Below are 15899 nucleotides of genomic sequence, written 5' to 3' on the forward strand. Positions count from 1 at the left end.
ATTTTGTATTCAAAAAGTATTTCACAGTTTCTCTTCAACAAATGCACTGCAATTTGGATTGTCATTCATTTAAAACAGAACTGTTAAAAAATTACAGAAAAGTCTTCTGGAAAACTACATTGTGACTGATGCTGGTCAGGAAGCCTTACCTCTGATTGTCCTAGTGCTTTCTTCCCCCACCAGATAGGGTTGGTGTCAACGATGACGACTAAGAGATTTAGTTCATCATCTAAAAAAAGCAATAATAATGCATATGTTTGAGAACAGACAACACAGCAGCTCCTTTGGAAATATGGGAAACTTAACATTTAAAGGTCTATAGGCAAAAATACCAGATGTTTTAACACTCATTTAGCTAAGAGTGCATAAGGGTTTGCAGGATCTTGTTTTTATATTGGCCTGTTTTAAAATTAAATACACTTTTATTTAATAACATTTTAGTCACACACACAACAGCAAAAAAAGTTAGCACACAGTCAAAGATTCAGCATAATTGCAGTTTTTCCATGTGTTTATTGCCAAATATCCATGAACCACATGGAACAGGAGTAGAACGCATTATGTTACAGTAATGAAGACTGTATTATTTGAAGCCGGATAGGAGGCAGAGGCACTACAGAAATGCATGGACCGGGAGCCTGACATAGGGCTTCTTTTCAGCGTTTATCGGTTTCTCTCTCAACCCCTCTGTTCACAGATCGCACGCAGGTGCCGTTTCCAAACCCAACGCCTGTGGGGCGTAGGCAGCGTGGCTGCCCGACACTAGGGAAAGGCGGTGCTGGCTGCGGAACTCAGCGGGGCTCGCGGGCAGCAGCTGCATCCGCCGGACACAGCCCCGGGCACGGCCAGGAGGACGGGGCCGAGGGACCCCGCGGCGGAGAGAGGAGGCAGCAGAGAGGCCTCGCACCGGGCCCTGAGGAGAGCGCGCGGGAGACGCCAGCCCCGCTTCCGGCGCGGCGCCTGGCCAGAACTCACCTGCGCTCATAGTGCCCAGCCTCAGGCAGGCGAAGAGCGGGCACCGGCCGGACTTTCGCTTCCGGCGCCTCGAGACGATGTCACTGCTCATTGGTCGCACGACGCGTGATGCTGCAAGAGCCGGCCGGAAGTGGTGCCCCCGCGAGCAAGCGCCGGGCGGGGACAGCGGCTCCGCGTGAGCGGCGGGAACAGACTCGGCTCTTGCGGCTGCCGGGGGCCCGGGCCGCCTGCCGCTGACACCATGAACGACGCAGGTAAGGAGGCCCGGGGCCCGATCCGGGGTGGGGATTAACCGCCCCCTCGCCAGAGCCGCGGCGGACACGTGCCATCCCCCTCCCGGCCTGAGGCTGCGCCTGCCCCGCTCCCTGGACCGGAGGGACCAGACCTGCCCAGCCCCAGGTGGGGCTTCCCCGTGACGGGCGGGTCCCTGCGGTTGATGGGCCCCGTTTCCCTTCCAGAGCTGATCGAGGCCTTCAAAGCCCAGATGCGGGAGGATCCTGACGTGGCCTCTGCCGTGGCGGCTATCCGCGCGCTGCTGGAGTTCCTAAAGCAAGACAAAGGTACCGGCCCAGCTGCTCTGCTGGGCGAGCGCGGGACTCCAACCCGGGGCCCTGCCCAGCAGCGACCGGGAGATGGTCACGTAAGATGCGCATTGAAGTGCTGAATCCGTCCAGTAGAGGCCAGTGCAATACACATCACTGACCACCTTGCACACAGCTGTCATAGGCTTGGACGGATTTTGTTTATAAACCTGTTTCACCCTACACATTAGGAATGCAATAGTGTATCCGATTAACTGATAAACAAAAGCTTATAGGTTAATGCTATAGACATGCATTTCCCTCCCCTCAACCTTGCCAGTCAATTTTTTAGCAGCCCTGTCAATAGTCCAGCTCAGTCCTGGCTTGCGGCAGATCCGGGACCTACCCGTGCTGTAACTCAGCATTTAAAGCGTATTAGGAGCTGGGTGAGCAGGCAGCCTGGATCATTTTCATCTCGCACTGAGTCCGGGAGCTCAGACCCTCTTGACAGAGGCAGCTGCTGCCCCACACTGCTACCTGTTTATCAAAGGCAGCAACACAGGGTAACAGCCAGCCAGTCCGCAAGGGAAGCTGGTTTTTAAACTGGCTTCCCTCATGGACGAGTTACTGCCTGGTACCCCACGCTGCTTCCTTTGATACAGAGGCAGCAATATGATGCCAGAGCACATTGGCTGCTGGCCCCGCCCCCAAAGACTATATACTTGTTGACTAACCAGTAAGTCATGAGGTTACTCGACTAGTCAGTTAATCGATAGTTAACATCCCTGGTCCGCATATCAACCAACCAAAAAAGGTTTCCATTGATAATTATTAACCTTTAAAAAGAAAAATGCTGCCTGAGAACTTATTCAAGGACAAACTTAAAAAACAACAAATAGTATAGTAGCACCTTAAAGACTAACAAAACATGTAGATGGTATCATGAGCTTTTGTGGGCACAACCCACTTCTTCAGCTGAATGGAATATTAGAAGTCTGGATCCAAGCATAAATAAGGGCAGGGGAAGAAGGGGGAAAAAAAGAGAGAGAGAGACAGTGAGTAAATATTTCAAGTGTTTACAAGAGGCTGATAAGAACAATTAGCACCTCCATTGTTTAAGTCATTAGGATGTGGAAGTTAGTATGCCAGCCAATGGATGTCCCATTTCATACTATTTGCATAAGAATTACACTTGTAAATGAAGTTAAATTCCAATTCTTCCCTGTGTATTTGGCTTGTGGAATTGGCCTGAAATAACACCGTGACTTAGAGATCTATTAATGAATGTCCAAGCAGATGAAAGTGTTCTCTAACAATTTTTTGTGTATTGTCTTTTTGAATATGTGATGTGTCCATTTTCCTGTAATGTGGAAACTGGCCAATATACACTGCAGTGGAGCATTGTTAGCATTTGATGGCAAAGATCACATTAGTGGATGTGCAGTTAAATGAGCCTCTTGGTGGCTGATGTGGTTGGGTCCAATTGATGAAATTGATAGTATAGATGTGTGGGCAGATTTGGCACCAGGGCTGATTGCAGGGGTGAGGTCCAGGATGATTATGATGGAGGTAAGTTGCATGCTTACTGGAAATAATTTGTTTAAGGTTAGGGGGTTGTCTGTAGGCAAGGATTGGCCTTTCCCCCAAAGCCTCTGAGAGTGAGGGGTCATTTTCCAGGATGGGTTGTAGATTATTGATAATGCTTTGGAGAGGTTTAAGTTGTGGACTGTAGGTGATGACAAGAGGAATTCTCTTGTTTTCTCTTTTGGGCCTGTCTTGAGGTAGTTCGTGTCTGGGTATTCTTTTGGCTCTGTCAGTCTTTTTCAGAGCTACGGGTGGGTATTTCAGTTTTAAGAATGCTCTGTGTAGATCCTGTAGGCGTTTGTCTCTGTTTGTGGGACTGGAGCAAATCCACTTGTAACTTAGGGCTTGGCTGTCAACAATAAATTGAGAAATGTGTCTGGGATGGAAGCTAAAGGCATGAAGGTAAGTGTAGCGGTCAGTAGGTTTCCGGTATAGGGTGGTGGAAATTTGTCCATCATTTAATTGTACTGTAGTGTGAAGGAAGTAGATCCCTCATGTGGACTAATACAGGCTAAGGTTGGTAGTGGGCTGGAAGTTGTTGAAATTCCTGTGAAATTCTTCAAAGATCTCTTTCCCATATGATGAAGATGTCATCAATATAGCGTAAGTGTACTAGGGGTGAGAGCTGAGGAAACGTTGGTTTAAGGTCAGTCATAAAGACCTTGGCATATTGCGGTGCCATGCAGGTGCCCATGGCTGTACCACTGACTTGAAGATACAGATTGTCTCCAAATGTGAAGTAGTTGTGGGTGAGGACAAACCTCTGTAACCAGGTGTGAAGTGCTGTCATCAGGGATTGTGCTCCTGACAGCCGGTAATCCATCTTCCTGTGGAATGTTGGTATAAAAAGCTTCTGCATCCATGGTGGCCAGGATGGTGTTTTCAAGAAGATTACTGTTTTATAGTTTCCTCTAAGTCAGTAGTGTCTCAAAGATAGGTCAGAGTGCTGGTAGCATAGGGTCTGAGGAGAGAGTCAATATAGCCGAACAATCCTGTTGTAAGTGTGCCAATGGTTGAGATGATGGTTCGTCCGGGATTTCCAGGTTTGTGTATCTTAGGTAGCAGATAGAAATCTCCTGGTCCCACACTACTTTCCACATCCTAATGACTTAACCAACCAACAAACAGTGGAGGTGCTAATTGTTCTTATCAGCCTCTTGTAACCACTTGAAACATCTACTCACAGTAGCTACTCTACACTGCAGGCTTCTTGTACAAGAAGCCTTTTGCGCAAGAGTTTTTGTGCAAAAACTACTTGTGCAAGAGCATGTCCACACCTCAAAGCACATCGCAAAAGTGATGTGCTTTTGCGCGAGAGCATCCACACCGTATGGACACTCTTGCACAAGAAAGCTCTGATGGCCATTCTGTGAGTGGCCATCAGGGCAGCTGTGCTTTTTCCCATAGGGGTTTCTTATGCAAGAGAGGTTTTCTCATAGGGCATCTACACTTGCCTTTTTCGCAATAGCTGTAGCGCAGCAAGGAGTTATGCCTCATAAAAGGAGGTTTACCTACACCAGAGAAGGCCCTCTCTCCTGCTGTTTTATTGTTGATTTACTTGCGCAAAAGCGCATTTGGGGTGTGGACGCCCCATGGGTTTTTGCACAAACAGCTGTTTTGTGCAAAAACCTTGCAGTGTAGACATAGCCTGTCTCTCTTTTTTTTTTTCTTCGCCCCTCCTTTTCTCCTCTCCCCCCTCCTTATTTATTCTTGGAGCTGGACTTCTAATACTCCAGTCATCTGAAGAACTGGGTGGCGCCCACAAAAGCTCATAATACCATCTGCATGTTTTCTTAATCTTTGAAGTGCTTCTAGACTATTTATTGCTTTTAAAGTTTTTCCTGCTACAGACCAACTCAGCTACCACTCTGAAGTTATTTGAAAACATCATTCAATCATTGTCTGACACCCCTGTAATTTCCTGCAACTGAAAACTAAGTTGATAAAAACTGAAAAAGATGCTAAAACTACAAAATATTTGCAGAACTGTGAGCTGCAAATTAAAATAAACCCTCACAAATATGGATATTATCCATAAAAAAAAAATTTTAAATTAGATTCTGCCAAACCTAAATTTGAGACATCTAATCAAATTCATGGTGTTTCAGATAACTGAAATTCAGAGCTTTGTGGTACTTCAGGTGATTATTTGTTGCTTTTTCAAGAAACAAACAACTGCAGTTCATCTCTGCTTCCAAGATCTTGCCTTTTCTTTTTTACACCAACAAAAATACCCCTGCTCCTGCATTGCAGTAAAAGGCAATCCCTGTGTTTTGAACTACACTGTTTTTAAAAGTTCAGAAGAGAGTTAAAGATGAAGGTCTTGGAGCAAAAAAGCAGGCTACACCTTCATCAAAAGTTTGAAGTAAGAAACTTGCCTGGTAGATAATGTGCAGAAATGAGCACATGCTATGAGAAGTGTGCATTAATAATCAAAATCTGGAAAACAGTATTAATACAAGAAAGGTTTTCAAATGTATGCGGTGTTTGTTTCATTAAGTATAATCTGCTTCATTGGATGTGTGTTCGTCTACTCAGAGTGGCTAATCATGGCTGCTGAATTACCTGAATAATGTCAATAACTTGTCCTTCAAGTTACAATCAAAGCACATCAATGAACGGATGGGAGAAGTCAACACTACTTGTTAACTGTGTAGTAGTATTTAATCAATTTTAGTTCCTGGCAGTGATATATGTTTCAGGTGTACTTATATTTTTTTTAAGATTACTGTTATTCTAGAGAAAGTTGGATGGAGGGCAGAATGCAGGTAGAGCTTACTAGACTATAGATTTTATCCAAACTTATGGAATCGGTTGTAGAATTGTTCCATGGTATAATAAACTTCCACTATAATCCTAATACATCGAAGGAAAAATACCAAGTGAGTCCCCCATTAGTGCTATACCAGAATATATCTAAACTTCTGTCTAGCATGTAATGAGTATCTTGTTTTAAAATGAAGTTTGCATTTCTCTCTCTCTCTCTCTCTCAGGTGAGACCATTCAGGGTTTGAGAGTAAATCTCAAAAATGCAATTGAAACTCTGTCTGGTGTTGACTCTTCAGTGGCAGTCTCTTCAGGGGGAGAACTCTTTCTAAGGTTTATCAGTTTAACCTCATTGGAATACTCGGTGAGTTTGTCACCAAGTGTAATACTTTAGGGATCAGTGAGGTAACACTTAGTGGTCCCCAACGCGGTGCCCGTGGGCACCGTGGCGCCCACCGGGGCATTTGTGTGCCCACCGAGTGAACAGGGCTGGCCCAAGCCATTCTTGCACCCCAGGCACGCACCGCATGCGCGGTGCCAGCCCCGGGTGCGTGGCACGTGCGCAGCCCTGCCCCTGGGCACCCAGCAGCTCCAAAAGGTTGGGGACCACTGACTGTTACAGAGTAATCCTGGGCCTTATTTTTTGTTCTTGTTGCTTTTTCCAGGATTATTCAAAGTGTAAAGAAATCATGATTGAACGAGGGGAACTTTTCCTTATGAGAATCTCTCTTTCAAGAACCAAAATTGCAAAACTCTGCCACACATTCATCAAAGATGGTGCTGTAAGTATGTGAGGACCAATTATGCTGTTCTGGGTGTACCATTATTTCTGGTGATGCAAAAAATTGAAAGGTTTTATCATGATCTGTTAGGCAAAACACATTATTTGATGTTGGCTTTCCCAGCTAATGATTTTATTCCTAGGTATCACATTTGCTTATGCTACATATTCAGATCATTTTCTAAAACCCTTTTTCTTTTCCCTCTCTCCACCTTTGTTTCCATACAAACTGATGTTAAGCCAGTGGTCTGGTTCTAAGTGGTTCAGAGCACCCACAAGTACTGGCTTAAATGGAAGTTGTGGGTTCTCAGCCCCTCTGTGTCAGAGCTGCAATAATGAAGTACCCTATAAAGTCCAACTTTCATGATGGCATAACATTCCATGACTTACAAAAATACAGGAGTTAAATATTGGATAGGTCATCAAAAATATTTACAATCCTTAAAATGTAACATTTTTGTAAGATCTAGGATATAAGCTAAAGTAACTGAAAATAATGTATAGAACACTTGTGCATGATAAATAATTACAGATCATGACAATAACAAATCTTTCCTGAAACTTCTTGTCTTGTTTTATCAGCAAATATTAACTCATGCCTATTCAAGAGTGGTCCTCAGAGTGTTAGAGGCAGCTGCCACGTCAAAGAAGCGTTTCAGTGTTTATATTACTGAATCACAGCCTGATCAAGCAGGGCAAGTATATGTCAAATTTGTCATCTTAATTAGTAAGATACTGTAGAGCTAATGTCCCATTTTAAGAACAGCTTTTACTTATTTCTGAATTATTGAAAGGTAACTATTTCATTGCAAAACATCACATCTCGAGACAGTCTGTTACACCCTTCCAAAGAAAGGTTGTCAACTGGCAATTCTGTGTAATAACTAAACACATTGCATCATCCCCAAACTTTCCAGTTAAGGTATAACAAAGCTTTAAAGGTCAACCACCACTAGGCAACCCATTTTTCTCTAAAGATTGCTTAAAAGGACAGCCAATTGGAAGTATTTTTAAAAATAAGATAGGTGTTTGTAACAATAGTAGAATAAAAATATTTATTAATAATGTGGGGGTTTTCATGTTTTGGGTTTTTTGTTTACAATTAGTTCTCATTAAGATACTATGTCAGTCACCAAAGGATACAATGTAGCATGAAGGAAGTCAGGAAATCAATCAGCAAATCACACATGCTATATATCAACTAATACAACAAACCAGGCAGTGTCATTCCTAATAACTGAAGTATCTGAATTTGGGGCAGATAAAGTGTGATTTTAGCTTTACTAAAGTAACATTTAACAATCTCTTGTATATAACACCAAGCAAATGAAAATATGAGTGTTTAAATATAAACTGTCAGTTTAATCAGATTTGCATGAGTCTTTTACTTTATATAGTTACAGTAACTAACTATGATTTCTAAACAGTCTTTAGAGGGGACTCCCTGTATAGTGTCAGTTTCACTATTTCCTGGATCGTTTGTTTCTCCTTTATTTTCATGAGTTTTTCACACAACATGGAGAAACCAAAAAAAAGTGATGGCAAAAGCAGTTACTAGTAGAGAGCTGAAGCCATGTATGTTCTATCATCAGATTTCATTCATATATACCTCAAAGTTAGTTGTATCGCATCTATGAATTTCACTGACATCTTTCAATAAAGTTTTTAAAACTGCATAAACATTATTTTAAATAGGCAAAAAATGGCAAAGGCCCTTAGCAAGCTCAACGTTCCTGTGACTGTGATTCTAGATGCTGCAGTAGGGTAAGTATATTCATAACATTCTTGAATGCTATCAAGCCTTTCATTGTCCTTCTGGTTTTCATTTGTACTGTAGTATACACAAACTTCCAAAAAGTTTGTTTAAATTGAATGGTTAGTTCTACTAATTTAACTTTTTACTGTAGTATCAATTGGCATTGCCACTGAACAAGCAAATCTTTTGACATAGTTAAGATGAAGTGACTGCCATAAATCAACTGAAGTATTTGATAAGTTTAACTGTCTTTTCAATCTAATATCTGAACATTGTCATAGAACACTAGAACTGGAAAGGACCTTGAGAGGTCATCAAGTCCAGTGCCCTGCCCTCACGGCAAGACCACCATCTAGATCAGTGGTTCCCAAACTTTTTGGCATCATGCCCCCTTTTAGATTTGAGGAAACCCCCACCCCTCAAAAAATAGCAACAAAACTTATTGAGCCAGAAAAAAAAAACCAAAACTATCCTCCCCCTGCAGTAGGGAACCTGCACTGGCACTTCAACTCCTCTTTATCCTCCCCCCCAGCAAGGTTGGAGTGCCTGCTACAAGGGGGCAGCCATCCTCTCAGACCAGATCCGGCTTGCAGGAGAAGGAAGTGGCTCCGCATACTGCCACTTCTCCTCTCCCCAGATGGGGGAAACAATAACAGCAGGAAACCGCTCAACTGGAGGCTTTCCTGCTGCTCCCAGTGGCCAGAATCACGGCCAATGGGAGCAGCAGCAGGTGGTGCCTGGGAGCAGTGAGAGGATGAAGCCAGGTAAGCCCCAAACCCCACTCATGTCTGGACCCCACACCCGTATCACCTCCATGCACCACTTCCCTTCCCGCCAAGACTCCTCACCCCTGCAAGTTTGGAACACCAGCCTGGAGGCTTTCCTGCTGCTCCAATTGCCTTCACCATCATATTCATGCACTTCCCTTCCTGCCAAGACTCCTCACCCCCACCTGCCCAGATCCCTCCCACACTAATCCTTCCTCTCATACATCTCCTCCCACCCTCAGCCTGCTCCTGTCCCCTATCTCCCAGCACCTCCTGGAATCATTTTGTCATCATGGATGGTGGTTGCTTAGTGGTCTACAGGAAGGTCTGCATTGAGCAGGGGGGGCAGTGGTCCAAAAAGTTTGAGAACCATTGAGCTAAGGCTCCATTTAATGTCAGATTCTTTATGTATACACAAGAACAGCTACTTTGAGTCTTAAATGCTTATGGATGGATCAGGGATGGTGTCCCCAGCCTCTGTTTGCCAGAAGCTGGGAATGGAGGACAGGATACTGGACTAGATTGACCTTTTCTCTAACCAAGTAGAGCTGTTCTTATGAATAGAGCATTAATAAAAAAATAATTTTCTATCCTATACAAAATGCCTGAGTGGTAGTTGTCAAGAAGATACACACTGGAGATGTGAAAGGTTAACCAGTTTACTGGAATCGGTAAACATCACCCGCTGCAGGCAGGGGATTGCTCCAGTCCCAGAAGGCCCAGTGCAAATAGGGGTGCTCCAGCCCAGCCGGAGCAGCCCTGTCTCTGGCAGGTCCGGACGCATTGCATGCATGGCTGCTCCAGCTGGACTGGAACACGCCCTCCCGCCCCCTTCCCCAGGCCCCTTTTTAATCGGTTCAACAACAGATTTAACCAGTCAACAAATTAAACAGGATTTTACATCCCTAATACCCACCATTCTAACTTGCTGTATTTTAAATGGTAGAGTTTTCTGACCAGATAATTATTAAAGAATTGAAAATATTTAACTTCTTATGGGCATTAGTAGGTGTTGCATTTCGTTCATGTATCAAGACCTATGGTATCTGCTTGGATGAGAAATACAAAGTATCTTCTTTCTAGTAGTATTTTTCCATGAAGGAGAAACAGATGTGAAGGGCATCAAAAGAAGGGAAAACCATGGATTAAAGGCATTTGGAATTCTTTACATTTTAGTTGTGAATATCTTTAAATGGGAAACTAAAATGCACTATTTTGAAGGTGTGTATCTGATTACTAGTAAACTTTAACCAAAATATCCTCAGCAACTTTTGAGCTCAGTGCCTCAACTATATTTGGAGAAGCATTAGTTAGTAGTTATTCTGAGGACGACAAGGAAGGATAATTCCAAGAACTTATATGAACAGGATGCATTTATATCTAGAGAATTACAAGAATGACTGGACTACTATAAAAGCAAAATTATAATGAGGTATTAACAGCATTGTGGTTTAAATCACTTTTAGTATGCCTCCACATAATTTAACTTTTTATAAAACAGCTACATCATGGAAAAAGTGAATCTGGTAATAGTTGGAGCTGAAGGTGTGGTTGAAAGCGGAGGAATTATTAACAAGGTAAGAGGTGGTGAATTGAATTCCTCATATTGAGAACAGACTGGGTGGGTGTGTGATGGATGTTGAAAATGAGTGATATTTGCATTGTATTGCTAGTACATTTTTGCTCGCTATGGCTTATTGGGCTCCTTCTAGATAATGCTGGGGGGGGAGGGGGGAGATGTTCAGGAAACAACCATTGCTGCTGCTAATTATTTGTGGATTTCCCTTATGCAATAGTGTTGTAATTTAGACTTTTACACTAAATTGCCAATTTCCATGACACATTGTAATTGGATAGTATTCATGGTTACAATATGAAAACTTAAGTTAATCAATTTTGATTCAGAGCCCTATGAGTTTCAGGCTTATCATTGTCCATCAATAAATCTAAGTTGGAGAAACTTTTGGGAAAGGAAGAGCCTATGTAAGAAGGATGGGCTTCACTTAAACCAAAATCGAACATGATAGCTGGCAATTAAAAAGGTTGTAGAGCAGTTTTTTAAACTAAGAGCTAGGAGAAAGCTGACTGGAGTGGAGGAGCACATGGATTGAACAGAAACATCCCTTAGGGAAGGATCACAGCCCCAGTGTAAGGTCTATGTCCTAGTAAAGAGAAGAGGATAGAAGATAAAATATGGGTAACATCTGATTAAATGAAAAAAATCTCATTAAATCACAGCAGTAATGGCACACAGCTAAATAGGGACAAACTTTTAAAATGCTTATATACAAATGCTAGAAGTCTACATAATATGTTTGAACTAGGTACCTCGTATTGAAGGGAGATATTGATATTATAGGCATCAGAAACTTGGTGAATGAGGGTAATCCAATGGGACATAGTAATGCCAAAGTATAAATATATTGGAGGGAAAGAACAGATCAAGCTGGTGGGGCAGTGGCAATTTATGTGAAAGGAAACATAGAATCAAATAAAGTACAAATCTTGAATGAATCAAACTGTTCCATTGATTCTTTGTGGATAGTAATCCCATGTTCTAGTAATATGGATATAGCAGTAAAGGTGTATTACCAAGCACCAGGCCAGGATAGAGATAGTGAATGTGAAATACTAAAGAAGAGCAGAGAGGCTATAAAAATAAAAATGGGTATTTCAACTATTCCCATAATGACTCTGTACAGGTGACCCCAGAATGGGATGCAAAGAAAGTTTGACACCTTAAGTGACTGCTACTTGGAGCAGCTGGCTCTGGAACCCATATGAGACAAGGCAATTCTTGATTTAGTGCTAACTGGAATTCAGGACCTGGTCCAAGAGGTAACCATAGCTGGACCACTTGGAAATACTTACTATAATTAATTTTAACATCCCTGTGGTAGGAAAAACAATACAGCAGCCCAACAATGTGGCATTTAATTTCAGAAAGGGGAACTACAGAAAAGTGAGGAATTTGAAGAACAGCTATCCAAAAATTCAAAAAGTAAAAAAACAAAACAAAACACCCACTATTAAGTACATTAGAAATAGGAAGCCGGCTAATCAATCAATGGTCCCCCTGGACTATCAGGGTGTTAATGGAGCACTCGTGGACAATAAGGTCACTATGGAGAAACAATGATTTATTTTCATCAGTCTTCTCGGCTGATGATGTTATAGAGAGCCCCAAACTTGAGTCATCCTTTTTAGGTGACATATCTGAAGAATTGTCTCAGATCAAGATGTCAAAGCAGTATTTGGAACAAAATGATAAACTTAACAGTAATAGGTCACCAAATCCAGATGGCATTCACCCAAGAGTTCTGAAAACTCAAATGTGAAATTGAATAACTATTAATTATGGTTTGTAACCTATCCTTTAAATCATCTTCTGTACCAAATAACTGGAAGGTAACTGTGTGATGCAAATCTTTAAAAAGGGTGATCCTGGCAATTACAGATCAGTAAGTGTAAATTCAGTACCAGGTACATTGGTTGAAACTATAATAAAGAACAGAATTGTCAGATACATAGGTGAGCATAACTGTTGGGGAAAAGTCAAAATTGTTTCTGTAAAGGGAAATAATGTTCACCAATCTACTAGAGTTCTTTGAGGGTGTCAACAAGCATGTGTACTAGGGGGATCCAATATATATAGCGTACTTAGATTTCTAGAAGACCATTGACAAGGTTCCTCACCAAAGGCTGTTAAGCAAAGTAAGCTGTCATGGGATAACAGGGAAGGTCTTCTCATGGATTGATAACTGGTCAAAAAGGTAGGAATAAATGAATGTGGCACTAGACCAATCCTATTCAACATTCATACATGATCTGGAGAATGGGGTAAACAGTGAGGTGGCAAAATTTATAGATAATACAAAATAGTTTAAGATAGTTGAGTCCTCAGCAGATTAAGAGCTTCAAAAGGATTGCATAAAACTAGACAATTGGGCAACAAAATGGTAAATGAATTTTAATGCTGATGAATACAAAGTAATACATATTGAAAAACAATCCCAACTATATGTATAAAATGATGGGGACTAAATTAGCTGGTACCACTTGAGAGGAATCTTGACTCTGTGGATAGTTCTCTGAAAACATCCACTCAATGGGCAGCAATAGTCAAAACAAACAATGTTAGGAATAATTTTAAAAGAGAGAGGCTACGTCTAGACTGGCCCCTTCTTCGGAAGAGGCATGCTAATTTCTAACTTTGGAATAGGGAAATCCGCGGGGGATTTAAATATCCCCGCGGGATTTAAATAAACATGGCCGTCGCTTTTTTTTTCCCCGAGAGCGTCCAGACTGGCACGATCCTCCGGAATAAAGCCCTTTTCCGGAGGATCGCGCCAGTCTGGACGCTCTCGGAAAAAAAAAGCGGCGGCCATGTTTATTTAAATCCCGCGGGGGATATTTAATTCCCCCGCGGATTTCCCTATTCCAAAGTTAGAAATTAGCATGCCTCTTCCGAAGAAGGGGCCAGTCTAGACATAACCATAGAGGAAAAACCACAAGAGAATATCTTATTGCCTCTATATAAATCCATGGTACACCCACATCTTGAATACTGTATGGAGATGTGGTTACCTTATCTCAAAAAGATATAAACTTTTTCCAATGCCAATATAAAAGGGCAAAAAAAATTATTAGGGGTTTGGAATGGTTGCCACATAAGGAGAGACTAGTAAGACTAGGACTTTTCATCTTGGAAAAGAGACAACAAAGGGAGGGGGTCAGGCTAGATGTCTATAAAACTATGAATGGTGTGGAGAAAGTAAATAAGGAAAAGTTATGTACTTGTTCCCACAACACAAGAAATAGAGGTCACCAAATGAAATAAATAGGAGCAAGTTTAAAAATAAACAAAAGGAAGTATTTCTTCACACAATGTACAGTCAACCCATGGAACTCCCTACCAGAAGGCCAAGAATATAACAGGATTCCAAAAAAGTTCTAGATAAATTCAAGGAAGATAGGTCCATCAATGGCTAATAGCCAGGATGAGCAGGAGTGGTGTCCCTATCTCTGTCACAAGCTAGGAATGGATGACAGGGGAGGGCTCACTTGATGGTTACTTATTCTGTTCATTTCCTCTGGAGTAGCTGGCACTGGCCACTATCAGAAGACAAGTTACTACACTAGATGGACCTTTGGTCTGACTAAGGCTACATCTAGACTACATGGCTCCATCACTTCTTTGACTATGCCAAATAAACTATCTTACATGGCTCTGTCAACGGAGCCATGTAGTCTAGACATAGCCTAATTATGACTGTTCTTATGTTGTTAAGCAAAATAAATTCATTGCCTTATCTACTTTAAAAAAATGTGTTTGAAATCTTCATATTGATATGTGAAGTAGAACAGTATACAAAGTAGCTAAGAGCTGGTAGGTAGAAGACTTTTTGGGTTTTTTTGGCTTAAAAGAGTGTATTACGTATGAAACCTGGTTAGAATAAACAAGTATGTAACTTTCCTGACCTGAAACACACTGGCAGGTAGTACTCTCTCAGAATGCAGAGTGGAAGTCAGGACTCTTGGCTTCTGCTGCCTTTTGTACAACTGCTTCCTCTGTTCATCAGTCACCTGATTTGTGAAATGAGGATACTTACCTACATCACAGGTGTGCTGTGACTTGTAATAGTCCACACGTAAAACGCTCTGTTTCTTAAGCTTGTTTTCTACAAATAATTCTGGTCTTTTCAGAGGTGCTTTTAGTTCAGGTGTTAAATACATTTGAAGAGTATTGGTTGGAGCCTTGCAAGTTTACTGTCATTCTAGCACTAACACTGTTTTCCATCTAAATTGTCTCCACAGATTGGTACAAATCAAATGGCCGTGTGCGCTAAAGCTCAGAATAAACCGTTTTATGTGGTAGCAGAAAGCTTTAAGTTTGTAAGACTCTTCCCTCTAAATCAACAGGATGTCCCAGATAAGTTTAAGGTAAGGGAAATCCAGAATACTTTCTAATCTGCAAAGGTGAATGTAAATTGGTTCTATGAGCAAGTAGTACTATTAAATTAAGACCTTAGCTGTGAATTTACAATTAACTGAAAACATAATTTAAATTTTTTATCCAGGATGAACCAAAGCCACGCCTGACCTGTAACAACACAATATAGTTTAAAAAGAAGTGTTCACCAATTTGGACTCCCTCACCACTTGCTCATTTTATTATTTTGTATTACTGAAAAGCATTTCATCCATGTATCCTAAACCAAACTGCCAGAAACAGCAGTGCTTCTCCTAATTGCTGCCACCATATTGTTCCTGAAACAGCTCAGTACAAAAAGATATTGACAGTAAAATGGCTGTATCAAGGGAAACTTTTCAGAACTATAAACCTCATGTACTGCCACTTCATCATCTACATTAGTAATAGGTGGCACCAATCTGTGCTTTGATTAGATCAGTGGTAGTATCAGCTACAGCTAATGTCCATAAAGTTTGATTGAGGCCATTGTTATTTGAGCTTTAAAAAAAAAAAAAAAGATTAGGGCATATCATTTTGTGATAGCTAATGGTTTTCTTCTCCCCCAGTACAAAGCAGACACCCTGAAAAAAAACGGAAGTCTAACTGAGGAGCATCCCTGGATTGACTACACTTCACCATCACTAATTACATTGCTGTTTACAGACCTAGGTGTGTTAACTCCATCAGCTGTCAGTGATGAACTTATTAAACTTTATTTGTAATGGAGCAGAATCACTGAACATTATGCTCTGTTATTCAATGGCCATCCTTCATA

General features: G+C 41.6%; 2 protein-coding genes across 3 annotated transcripts in view; one reads left to right on the forward strand and one right to left on the reverse strand.

Moving 5' to 3' along the window:
* GTF2H3 (general transcription factor IIH subunit 3) overlaps window positions 1-1105 on the reverse strand; it is a 15705-nt gene extending 14600 nt beyond the window's left edge. The window contains exons 1-2 of the mRNA XM_075898531.2: window positions 976-1105; window positions 150-229 (exon numbers count right to left, since the gene is read on the reverse strand). Coding sequence (XP_075754646.1) covers window positions 150-229; window positions 976-1066 — 171 coding nt within the window. The 5' untranslated portion in view covers window positions 1067-1105. The remainder of the gene's footprint in view (window positions 1-149; window positions 230-975) is intronic.
* EIF2B1 (eukaryotic translation initiation factor 2B subunit alpha) lies at window positions 1096-15862 on the forward strand. 2 transcript variants are annotated; one of them, XM_075898528.1, is made up of 9 exons: window positions 1096-1229; window positions 1434-1535; window positions 6074-6210; window positions 6512-6628; window positions 7210-7322; window positions 8323-8391; window positions 10652-10727; window positions 14968-15093; window positions 15691-15862. In XM_075898528.1, exons 1-9 carry the CDS (start codon window positions 1217-1219, stop codon window positions 15844-15846), a joined length of 909 nt encoding a protein of 302 aa, XP_075754643.1. In that variant the 5' UTR covers window positions 1096-1216; the 3' UTR covers window positions 15847-15862. The 2 variants fall into 2 exon arrangements, with proteins under 2 accessions (XP_075754643.1, XP_075754644.1); XM_075898529.1 differs by lacking the exon at window positions 1434-1535 and having other exon boundaries at window positions 1110-1229.
* Window positions 15863-15899: the final 37 nt, after the last annotated feature.

This window comes from Pelodiscus sinensis, chromosome Z, assembly GCF_052426305.1.
Source record: "Pelodiscus sinensis isolate ZL-2025 chromosome Z, ASM5242630v1, whole genome shotgun sequence".
NCBI lineage: Eukaryota > Metazoa > Chordata > Testudines > Trionychidae > Pelodiscus > Pelodiscus sinensis.

Coding starts and splice junctions, on each gene's coding strand:
- EIF2B1 (XM_075898528.1), top strand. Junction 10,728..14,967: donor GCGGAGGAATTATTAACAAG/GTAAGAGGTGGT, acceptor TTGTCTCCACAG/ATTGGTACAAATCAAATGGC. Junction 15,094..15,690: donor ATGTCCCAGATAAGTTTAAG/GTAAGGGAAATC, acceptor CTTCTCCCCCAG/TACAAAGCAGACACCCTGAA.